At 35.4% G+C, this 12,296-nt stretch overlaps 1 protein-coding gene across 2 annotated transcripts in view; it reads left to right on the top strand.

The window, feature by feature from the left end:
- Positions 1–12,296, top strand: part of RICTOR (RPTOR independent companion of MTOR complex 2) — a 75,778-nt gene that overhangs the window by 43,202 nt on the left and 20,280 nt on the right. For both annotated transcript variants that reach the window (XM_015653041.3, XM_033520500.1), the window contains 9 exons: positions 161–262; positions 2,637–2,683; positions 5,441–5,576; positions 6,125–6,324; positions 7,312–7,438; positions 8,640–8,804; positions 9,248–9,324; positions 9,459–9,537; positions 10,402–10,511. In XM_015653041.3, coding sequence (XP_015508527.1) covers positions 161–262; positions 2,637–2,683; positions 5,441–5,576; positions 6,125–6,324; positions 7,312–7,438; positions 8,640–8,804; positions 9,248–9,324; positions 9,459–9,537; positions 10,402–10,511 — 1,043 coding nt within the window. The remainder of the gene's footprint in view (positions 1–160; positions 263–2,636; positions 2,684–5,440; positions 5,577–6,124; positions 6,325–7,311; positions 7,439–8,639; positions 8,805–9,247; positions 9,325–9,458; positions 9,538–10,401; positions 10,512–12,296) is intronic.

Genomic DNA, 12,296 nt, shown 5'->3' with positions numbered 1-12,296 from the left:
CTTAATGCAGTACTGTAACCATACAATTTACCTTCAAATGCACGTTACTGTGAAACACAGCCCTTTTGATGATTTTTACATGAGCAGTAAGTACTTCATGTGGCAAGACTGAAAAAGTTGATGCAGGGAAACCTGTTGTAATTTTTCATGTCTATTCCAGGATACAGAAGAAGCACTCATCATGAATCTTCGAGACAGCCAAGTTCTCAATCACAAAGAGAATCTTGACTGGAATTGGAATCTAATAGGGACTATACTGAAGGTGAGCTTACAAAAGCCATGATAATGTGTTGAACAAATGATTTGGGGAAATAGTCTGTATCATATATAAGATTTGACTTTCTAATATTAGTTCCAGAGTACATCTAATAATTTGTTTTATTTCAGGAAATTAGAATCTCCTGGGTTTAGTCAGTGCTCCTTTAGTCTCTTTATATAAAACCCGTAAACTATATTCAAAAACGTACAATAGTTAAATTCACAGTTTTCCTAAGAAACACTTATTAAATGTTATATGTCTTTGTTTTTATAGAAATCAACTTCATAGAACTAGGTATATTGTCTTTAAAGCTGCTAATACTTCAGACTTCAGAGGGATCCTACTATGTTCAGATTCCTAGCAGGTTTTTTTAAAATGATGTGAGCTGAAGGTTATAGTAAGAGGCTTCTAGATCAAAATTCAGATGCTTAGACTGAACCATGTATGAAAACTTTGCTGAATGTTTTGAACTAATGCAAATAGTTCTTTAGTATCGATTTTATTACAGAATTAATTTCTCTTTACGTCATAAAGGAAATACCCAATGGGGTGAGGGGTGTTGTTTTAAATATATTTAAATACATTAAATATATTTAATGCACAGATTTTAATACACTGCCTCTTTTAGTAAGCAGAAATTATACTTTGCTTGACTAAAAAACTTTGAGTACTTAATATAGTCTTCGAACCAAAATTGCTCCAAGATGTTATTCTGTGCATCAAAGTAATCCTTTAGCTGAGTAGCATTCTTTTACTGTCTTCTTTACTGTGTTGTTACAAAGATGGTGAAAGTACAAAAAAGGATTAATGGTGACAGTCATAATCAAAACTATGTTGTTTTTTTTGAGAAAAAGTAAAGAAACTAAATATTTCTGTGCCTTTTTTTCAGGGACCGATAAAGTTGAAAGAGCAAGAATCTGTCTGGTATAAAGACCTGAATATGTATATGACAGTAGCTTTGCTCCACCAGATTTCACTGTTTACAGACTTTTTTACTGCCATCATAAGATTTTCTGGGTTACTAGATAACTATTAGTTGTAGATACTTTTATCTTTGATTCAATATTAAAGATATTATCAGAAAACTGTTTTTCAGAATCCCACAGTTAATTAGTCTGTATAGTATTTTGACAGTGGAAGCCTTATGTAATTGACCTCTTTGGGTTTTCTTAAACTGAAATTTTTGTCAAACAGCCAGTTTCTCTGCCCTCTCAGACCTCCCCAACAATGTACTTTGTAGTGTCCTGTCAAAGAGTTCCTAAAGTCTGAAAACTGGGGACTTCTTTCTAAATGAGAAGTGTGTGTGTTTTTTCTGGCTTACTTCTAACCATTTCTGTTCCTGTGTAACACCAGCATAAACTGAGATAATCTTACCACAGTGGTTGTCTTTAGTCCTCTAAATGACCAGGATCTGGATTCCAGTGTCTGAAATTTGTTATCTCATGTGGCTGCTCACCTCCCCCTTGTCTGTTGCAGCCTTTTATGTGTGGAGCATCAGCTCTCTAACCACCTCATTGTGTGCATCTCAGGTGGTGCTTTACTGCCTTTTTTCACTTACTCAGCTTGCTGTCTAAGCTGCTAAAAGAGCAGCAGAAGTGTCAGCCTCATCTGTATCTGGCACTGTTAATTGGTGTAGTCAATTTTACTAATCATTAACTAGTGCAGTGTGTATCTAAATACTGGAATACCAACTGGAAATGTAGAACTGTGTCACATAGATAGGAAAGAAGAAAGTTTGATACACTTTTCTATTCATGACAGGAAGATACTCACTGGTAGCAACATAAAGAAATCTGAAGCCACAGAGACAACAGATGGCTTTAAAAACAGGAAAATATAGTGGGAAGGAAGAATAGATCCTGAAGAGAGTATTACTTTTCATGTGGTCCTTCTTAATATATCTTACAAAGTATCAACGAAGTTTAATTTTTTTGAGTTTCAATACCATTTTGATAAGCAGCATTTAAGTGATCTGTAACAGAATAATGATTACTTTCAAACCAAATCTGATGAATATTAAAAGCAGAAGTCAAAAATTATTTCCCTGTAATGCATATCAAATTTTTTGTTATTTGCAGAAAAGAAACTAAGCAAAATTGCTTATTTTTCATCAGCTTCTCATAGTTTTTTGTTTTCATTTCTTGTACATGTAGCATGTGACCAACATTCCCTGTCCTCTAGAAAAAAAACCTGAGCAATTCTTGCAGCAGGCAGTGTGGGCTTTTCAATAAAATAATGTCTTTTTTAAGATGTAAAATTAGTGCAAGAAAACTTTTTAATTATTAGGTAAATACAACTGATAGAAATAAGTGAATTTTACTGACTAATTAAGGACTGATGTACAAGTTTCATATGCTGTATTCACTGTTTTTTCTAGTGGCCAAATATAAACCTGAGGAACTACAAAGATGAACAGTTGCACAGGTATGTAAAAATTACGTAAACTTTCTTTGAAGAAAGACATTTGGAAGACTGTTTTTTACTACTGCAATAAAATATTCCCTAGATGTATCACATTTTAAAAACTTAATCTATAGATAAGAAGTTAAGGTGTAAATTTGGATAATTAAGTTGCAATATTTGAGTTCAATAAACGAGTGTTTAAGCTTCTTTTCTATGGTTTACTTTATATATTTAGTCCCTTAGGAATCATACCACCTTTGCAAATGCTAAATTTACTTTAAAACCTTGGAAATGTTACTGCTTAGTATTTCAAAGAGTAAGGTTTAATGTCAGAATTTGGAATTACAGAGTTAGTTCTATAGTTGCACAAGTTTTTGACTACAACTTTCATCAAAAACCAAGAGGAAATTATTTCTAGTTGCTGTTACTGGCAAGAGAAGCATGTGTCATTTGGGAAAAAAAAATCAACCAACCAAATAAAAAACCTCCAGTACAGCTCTGGTTCCTTGCATGTCTGTTGTCAGAGATTTTTATTTTTTTTGTGCCTGTGTGGTCATAGTGTTGCTAATTTGTTCTTGGATGAGCCTTTTAGCATGTGTTTCAGAAATAGATTACGTTATTTTGAAGAACAGGTCTGTATTTCTGGGCATGAAAAGCTGCTTCCTGAACTGGGGGGAAACCCTAAAGATAGAATATATGCTGAAAGGCTCATGTAGCTATGTTTTAAATTTCTACCAGGAAGTAGTCAGGCTACTTTTATGAAGTATTTACAGTATAGGCAGTAGTCCCATTGTTATCATAACCATAACTGAATTTTACATTAGTATTTTTTCTTGGTTTTCCTGAAACTTTAATTGCCAGTGTACTTTGAGATAAAGGATTATTTTCCAGATCTGGTAGTTTATAATATTGCTTCCCTAAAGCAGTGTCTGCAGTTCTGACTGTGACACCAACACACACTCCTCAACCTACCTATGTGGGACAGTGTTCCTGTTCCACGATTTTGTGCTGTACTCAAGTGTTGGTCAGGGCCTAAATAATTTAATTCTCAATAAACTGGGAAAATCTAGAATTGAATTGGTGTGAGGCTTCTATAGTTCACTGATCCTTTCTGCAGAATTGGGATCTTAATGGTTTTAAAATGCAGTTGTTCCTGTTTATTACAAGGAACTAAGCCCCAAATCTCTCTAGTTTTACTGCTAATGATACAAAATTTTCCATCACTTTGTTTTTCAAGTGTAAATTACATTTATTTCTCCTTCCATAAATTGATCTATTTTAATGTTAGTGTTGTTATGATGATCTTACAGCTGTTAAAGTGAAATTCCAGATATTTTTTTAAAGATTTCTTAATTTCATAGAGATACAGTTAATTCAGTGTATATAAACACACAGGATCACAGAATCATGAAGATCTCAAAGATCATTGAGTCCAACTGTTCACTGCTAAAGCATGTTTCCAAGTCCCATGTCTGTATGTCGTTTAAATATCTCTGGAAGAGGTGACTCCAGCAATTCCCTGGGCAGCTCAAATGCCTGACCACTCTTTTAGTCCAGAAGTTTCTCTTAATATCCTATGAAAACTTCCTTTGGAGCAACTAGAGGCCCTTTTCTTTCATTCTGTCACTTATCACCTTGGAGAAAGACCACCCCCACCTGGGTACAACATCTTGTAAGGAAGGTTATAAAGAGCACTAAGGTCTCCTTGAGCCTCCTTTTCTCCAGGCTAAATACCCTCAGTTCCCTCAGCTGCTCCTCATTGGACTTGTGCTCCAGACCCTTCCTCAGTTCTGTTGCCATTCTCTGGAATCACTCCAGCAGTTCAGTGTCTTTCCCATAGTGAGGAGCCCCAAAATTGAACGTATGAATGTTGATATACACACATACATGCTTAAATATACACATAGATACATACAAGTATAAATTTGTATGTCAATATGTATTTATTGCTAGTAACCCAGAATAAAATACATTTTACTTGACAAAACTCTGGTTTCCTTTGTCATGCATTCTGTGTTTGGAGTTAGTGGTAGTGGACTTTTTCAAATACAAGTGCAGTTCTGTAATTGTTTTCTTAATGCCTGACATATCTATCTTCTAATGGAATATTTTGTGTTATTTTAAAGCACAAATGTATGTTTATTTTTTGAAGAATTTTTGAGAGGAGGTTCTTTGCTGAAGACTTAATCTTGTGATGCATAACTCAAGCTACATTCTTACTGTGTTTTTAAAAAGTCTGTGAGTGTGTTAGCAGTCACTGTGTTATGCGTCAGAAAGTTGACCGGTTAAGTGAGGTGTTTGGAAACAGTGTTGCTGAATAAATGAGTCTTTTTCCTGTCAGAACACAAAAATGTGATTTTCCCAGTAGCAGTAACTATAATAGCTGAAGACAACTCAGGTCACAAGTTTCTTTTTTAAGCCGTTTGTTACTCTAGATAATACCGTCCTTGAAACTTGCCACAGGATAAAATACAGCAGAATAAATTATGAGAATGAGAAGGAAGCTATAGCTTCTGAGAACATAGAGATTTTAAGTTCCTTTGCTTGTGTTTAGTCATGCTATAGAAAATCCTTTATAAGACACAGTACAGCAGCATCTTTGAAATTGTGTCTGGATGGAGTCACTGCTGTTACCTGATACTATTTTGATAAATTTTTAAGACTAACTGCCAAGAAACCAAGTTAAGTATAACCCATTTTTTCTACTATCATCATTTTGTATTGTGAGACTATCCTTGACATACTGAAAAATAGCCAATTCTATTTTACTTTCTCTAGGTTTGTAAGGAGATTGCTGTATTTTTACAAGCCTAGCAGTAAACTTTATGCTAACCTGGATCTGGACTATGCCAAGGCGAAGCAGCTCACTGTTGTGGGTTGTCAGTTTACTGAATTTCTTCTTGAATCAGAGGAGGTAAGAAATTTTCAGCTACAAGACTGGAAGTATAACAAGTAGTCTTGCTAATGCCACCTGGAAAAACCTTAATTTTTATTAAGACTTCTGAGATTTTGGGTGTTATATCTAAAATCACCAGTGTAATTAAGAAATACAGGGTGAAATATTGAGGAAGATGACTATATTTATGCAGAAGTTTTATTAAATACAGCTTTGTTAAATGCAGCTAAGAGTTTGAAGGAATTGCTTTTATTAATTTTGCTGTGTATAACCTTCCTTTTCTAACTCATTCTTTTATGCTAAAGACTCCTATGCCCCAGGTCAGAGGAAAATGTCAGTGAATAATACTTCGCCTTTTTCATGGAAAGAGAATGGGACTTAAGATGTCTTCATGCTTTGCTCCTTTTATTAGCCTTGAAACTTTTTCTGAATTGTTTCCCAGCCTGTGTTTCTGTTTTGTGTCTGTGTTGTGCTTGTACATCTTAAGAAATTTAAAGTAATGAGTTTCAGTAAAGAAGAGGCACATTTCTGTTACTTACAGATGCTATTCCTCTTTATTTTGCTAGGATGGACAAGGTTACCTGGAGGAATTGGTTAAAGATATTGTACTCTGGCTCAACTCTTCATCAGGCATGAAACCTGAACGTAGTCTTCAGAATAATGGGTTACTAAATACCCTAAGCCAGCACTACTTCCTGTTTTTTGGTACTTTATCTTGTCACCCTCATGGAGTGAAAATGCTTGAGAAATGTAATGTGTTTCAGTGGTGAGTACTTTTATTTGGTATGAATTGTGCTTTCAGTGTACAATTAGTTATGCAAATTTTAAACTGTGTGAGGGCCACCATTTGAAAAGCTGAAAACTCTAAGGTTATTTTGGTGTAGCTACAGGTTTAGGTCCCCATGTTTTTTTCTAAGATCTTGTAATCATTACGAAGCAGACAGGAGTAGTTATGGCATAGACAGCTTACTTTTTCGTATCTACTCCTGTGTGATAGAGATGAGTATCAGTAAGTATCAAGGATTATAGTATACTGAAAAGTGTGGGGAAATAGAGAAACAAACAAAACTCAAAACACACAAACCATGAAAAAATGGTAGGTGCCATACTATTTGTGAAATGTTGATATATGCTGCACTTAAAACTTCACTCCAGTATATTTGAGTGAAGTTCTGAAGCTCGAAATTTTGTTCAGGTACAAATCAACATAGCTTCCTTTGGGAAGAAATTTACTAGTGACTAGTACTAGTTTATCAACAGAAACCAATCCTCAAGTAAAAATACAAATATTTTAATGTACTCCTTTTTATCTTTTGTTGTGATTTTGTTGATTTTTAGAAAACAAGCTTTTTACAGGCTTCAGAACACTTGATATACAATAAAATCTAGACAGTTAATAGGACTAACTTAATGGCAAGCTTTATATACAGTGTTGTAGAATGAACAATTGTTCACAGGGCTTAATGAGCATTAATTTTTATACTTATAAATCACCAATTATGCTGACAGAATTTTTACAGAGCATTTATGAAAGGTGTTGGTTTGGGGTTTTTCTCTTGCAGTATTTAATCCCTATTTGATTTTACAGTTATAGCAATTTAAAGTTACTCCATTTTATACAAGAACGTACTGTGTATTCCACACTTACAGTAATATAAGTATAATTCAAAGTACTTCAGTTTAAATTACTGATGGTTCAAGTGGGTTCAGATCCTAATTTTGTTTTCTTCTTCCTCCCCTTCCATGCCTCCAGTCTTCTTAATCTTTGTTCTTTGAAGAACCAAGATCACTTGCTAAAATTGACTGTTTCTAGTCTGGATTATAGCAGAGATGGATTGGCAAGAGTCATCCTTTCTAAAATCCTGACAGCAGCTACTGATGTAAGTTCAATTCAATTTATGTTCCTTTGTTATTGCCCTCTACACATTTCTTTTATTATTCAAGGTGTATGACTTTATTTTTAAGCTGTTAAGGATTCTCATTTTTGTATTCAGAGAAATGAAACTCCTACAAGTGTAGCTTTTGAATATGTTGTGAATTTCATACCCTGTATTGTATTTGTGCTCAAGAAATTAAATTCTTCAAAAAGAGCTTTCTCTCATGTATTATCTGATATGTATGTTATTGTTTAGGTCAGTGGCATCTTAAATCAATTCTGAAGGCATTGTCATAAACAGAAACCTGTATTTGTAGCAGCACTAATCTTATGTTAGCCTTCTAGGAGTAGAGACTGTTTTAATAATGATTTAGATTAATCAGTATGTTGGAACTAAGTAGATGCTGTAGCTGCTGGAATGAGGGGTTAGCTCAGACATAGGCATTGGGATTTGTTCTTCTGAATCAAAAAAGGTGACTAGAATAAAAAAATATGGTTACATGGATTTGGGAGAGGAAACTCTTGACTTTCAAGGTAACATTGTTAGACAAGCAGGCACTGATGTCAGGGAGATAGGTGACAAGAAGTTGAAATATAACTAGGAAAGAATGTTCCTGGCTTCAAGTGAAGTAGTTTCTGTCATCAACAGAATATGTTCTAGAGTAGATACAAGAGAGAGAAATGTAGGTACTAGCTTTAAATGTCTGTTTTGGAAGAGGAGGACATAAACTGAGGATGTTTCTTAGGATAAAGAATGGAGTATGAAAGTATGAAGATGGTTGAAGGAATGACTCATTGAAAGATGAAACTGCCTACTGACTATAATTTTTTTAATTGGCTTCTAAATTCACTTCAAAAGATGTAACAGTAATAATAAATTAAGATATAAGATATAAATATAAAATATAATTATTGTATCTCATAAAAGAAGATATAATAATACAGTTTAAAAAGATATAGGATTGGATACTTACAATGGCAGATTTACTTGTGATCTTATATTCAGTGTTCCCATGTGCTAAGATAGAAACAACTCTCTAATAAATGGAAATTTTAATAGATAAGGTTTGTTTCACAGTTGCTTGCTGCAAAATAGTAAGTTTTGATAAATAAAAGTGGTTGAAAGGTATTTTTAGGAGTTGTAAATCATTATTTGTGTTAGTAATTTTTCTTTTATTCAAGAAAACATTTTCCTTACTTTGCAGAGCTGCAGGTTGTATGCAACAAAACACTTAAGAGTGTTGCTGAGAGCTAATGTAGAGTTCTTCAGCAACTGGGGGATTGAGTTACTGGTGACCCAGTTACATGATAAAAATAAAACTATTTCTTCTGAGGCACTTGATATTCTAGATGAGGCGTGTGAAGACAAGGTGAGCACCCCTTCTCTTTTTAACCTCTTTTTGGTATGCTGCTCTTAAGCTCTTGCCCACCCCTTTCCCTAGTAGCAAAGTATGAATATGCAAGAAGCTACTGATGGGTTTCCTGTTTCAATTGTCAATGATGGACTTAAAATAATTTGTAAGACCCCTTTGATGAAACTATTGCACTATTACTTAAAAGAAAACATAGACTTCTGGATTATTCCTGTATTTAGATATGGATTGCAACTTCTTTTGTTCATTATACTTCTTGTGAAGTAATTTATATTTAGTGACAAGATACATAAAATTGATAATATTAGGATGAAGATGGAATTTGTTACTTCTTTTGTAACACTTGCTGCTTCATTGCAGGCAGAGTTTTGTAGTTATTGCAGTTTTCAGATATATTTTACATAGTGCTCAAATACTCCTTGTGCTCTTAATTATTTTAGGCCAATCTTCATGCCCTTATCCAAATGAAACCAGCTCTTTCTCATCTTGGAGACAAGGGCTTGCTTCTGCTCCTAAGGTAAATATTGAATATGCTATTTGATTTCACACTGTGGAAACAAATAAGTGTTCTTTTTATTCAGGTTCTGGGATTTGTTGTAATTGTTGTTTTAATTGTTGAAATTTGAATGTGAACTGTTTGTTTTCTTACAGATTTCTGTCCATCCCAAAGGGGTTTTCATATCTAAATGAAAGAGGTTATGTAACAAAACAGATGGAAAAGTGGCAAAAGGTAATGCTAAGAAGATGTTAGCTAGATATTAGGAGGAATGGTATAAATATGCAGATTTAGAACAGAGATTCTTTTAAATAATTGCATTTTTATGTACTTGTAAAGCTTATGCAAATACATTTATTACATCAGTGACATAACGTTTTTGCTGGAAAAGGTTGACGGAGCTTTACAGTTCCTATAGCTTCTCTATACATGTATGCTTTTGATTTACCAAGATGCTTATATAATTTTGGTATTTTAGCAAATATTTCAGGAGTGTAGTAACTTTCTAAAATAGGTTGTTGTGGAAGGTCATTATCTAGTGAAGTGTGGAAAGGAATGCTACTTTTCAAGATACCTCTGGTTGTTGTTAATTAACGTTAAACCTGGAGCTCATGAAGACAGAATTGGCTGATGCTGTTAGGAAGAGGAACACAAGATTACTAAGAAAAATTCATTATTGTCATAACTTGAATAAAACTCTTCATATGTTACTTTGGTTTTGTAATTCATTATAAGAGTTTGGTCTCTGTTGGCAACTTTTTTAGTAGTTTAAGTGTCACTTGTCAAGGAGTACTGAAATCCATGATGATCTATTGAAATGATTTGAGTTTGTCAGATGTGAAGTATTTCTTTCTTTCTTTTTTTAACAAATTCCCTGAAATAATTATGAAATCAATTGTTGACTCTGCAAACTCATTATATGTGTGAAGTGCATTAATTTTCTTGAGTCCTACCTTCAGATCATAAAAAAATTCAGCCTTTCATAAGGATTTTTAGTTTTTCAATTTATTTTCCATTATTTCTTCCTTGTAAAGGCTCATGCTATAACACCATAAACCACTAAATGTACTGTGTCAACCCTCATCTGTCTTCTCACAGGAATATAACTTAAAATATGTTGAATTGATTGAAGAACAACTTAATGAAGCACTTACAACATATCGCAAACCTGTTGATGGGGATAACTATGTTCGTCGGAGCAACCAAAGGTAAATTTGGGAAAACGTGTTTTGCGGCACAAGCTGATCAGGAGTAACCTGAAATGTATGAGGGAAAGGAGTACTGACAGGATTTCAGTTTATTCTGCTCCTGGAGCAGTACATCAGCGTGATATGAGAAATACACACAGGGTGAACTGGATGTGTTGCTTGGCTCACAGAGTTTTAACATAATTCATTTCAGAGCTTTTATGTAATTAGTTTTAGAGCTTTAATAGAATTCATTCTATTAAGACTTGGTGGATTGAGTCCCATAATTGGAGTACTGGAATGGAGGGCTACAGGATTTTCAGGTGGGATGGACAAATGAATGTGTCACTCTATATGAGGAACAGGTTTGATAATACAGCCTTGCAGTTAGTGGTGATGTGGTTGAGAACCTCTAGGTGAGGATTAAGGGGATGGAAAAAAAGGAAATGATGTAGTGGGTGTCTGCTACTGATTGCTCAGCCAGAATGCTGGTACTGATGAGTCATTCTAGAGACAATTAGGAGAAACTTCTGGATCAGTAGCTCTTGTTCTTATGGGCTTCCTGTGGGAGATTTCAGCTTCCAGGCATTGACTGCAAATACTGCAGTGCAATGACAAGCAGCCTTGGAAATTCTTTGCAGGTGAAAATCTGTAGGAGATACTTTCTTTTCACAGGTATTCAGCCAGCTAGGAAAGATGCCCTCCTCAGCTTGCTGTTTGTGAATGCAGGGCTTGTAGGAGATGTGATGGAGGGGGCTTCTCTAGGCCACAGTGACCGTGGCATGGTTGAGTTTAAAATTTCCCGTGTAATGAGAAAAAGCACAGCAGAATTGCTACCCAGGGCTGCGGGAGAGCTAACTTGGGGAGTTACTTTTACCTCAGTCTTTAGCAATATCGATAGACCTTGGGCTGTCTGGTTCCCTGAGCCAAAGGTCCACAAATGCGGAAACTGGCTTTCCATTTGTGGACACCAGCATTGTAAGGGACCATCTGTATCAGCTGAATCTTTACCAGGTCATGGGGCCTGGTTCCCACCAGGCTGAGGGACTAACCTCATCAGTACTAGCCCACCAGCACTGAGGGAGCTAGCAGATGTTGTATCAGGACCCATCTCTTATCTACGAAAAGTCTTGTGAGTCTAGGGAAGTCTCTGCTGATTGGAATCTAGTCAGTGTGTTCCAGTTTGCAGGAAGCACATAAGGGAAGAGCCAGAGAAATACAGACCTATTAGTCTAACTTCAGTTCCTGGAATAATTGTGTGGAATATTATACTGGGTATTGTTGAAAGGTATTTGAAGAACAGTGCAGTCATCAGGCACAGTTAGCATGGCTTTACAAAGGGAAAGTTTTCTTTAACTAAGTTGTTAGCCTTCTATGATAAGGTCATCCATCTGTCTGTTGGGTGAGGGAAGGTGGTGGATGTTGTTTTGCTGAATCTTGGCAAGATTTTTGATGCTGTCCTTCACAGCATCCTTCTGGGCAAATTGTGGAGTTGTGGAAAGAGCAGGTTCAGGTATGGTGGGTGAAGCACTGGATGAGGGACTGAACCCAAAGGGTTGTAGTGAATGGGGCAGCATCTGGTTGGTGACTGGTCACACCAGTGGTGTTCCTCAGGGCTCCATTCCAGGGCCAGTTCTGTTCTGGGTATTTTTCCACCATCTGGATGCAGCAGGTAAATGCACCAGTAGCAAATTTGCTGATGATCCAGACTGGGAGGTGCTGTGGATTCTTTTGAGGGACAAGAGGCCTTTGCAGAGGGATTTAGATAGGTTGGAGCACTGGGCAGTCTTAAATGAGGTGAAATTT

Source organism: Parus major, chromosome Z, assembly GCF_001522545.3.
Source record: "Parus major isolate Abel chromosome Z, Parus_major1.1, whole genome shotgun sequence".
Lineage (NCBI taxonomy): Eukaryota > Metazoa > Chordata > Aves > Passeriformes > Paridae > Parus > Parus major.
The sequence above is the reverse complement of the archived record's forward strand: the minus strand, read 5'-3'. Positions and strand labels throughout refer to the sequence as shown.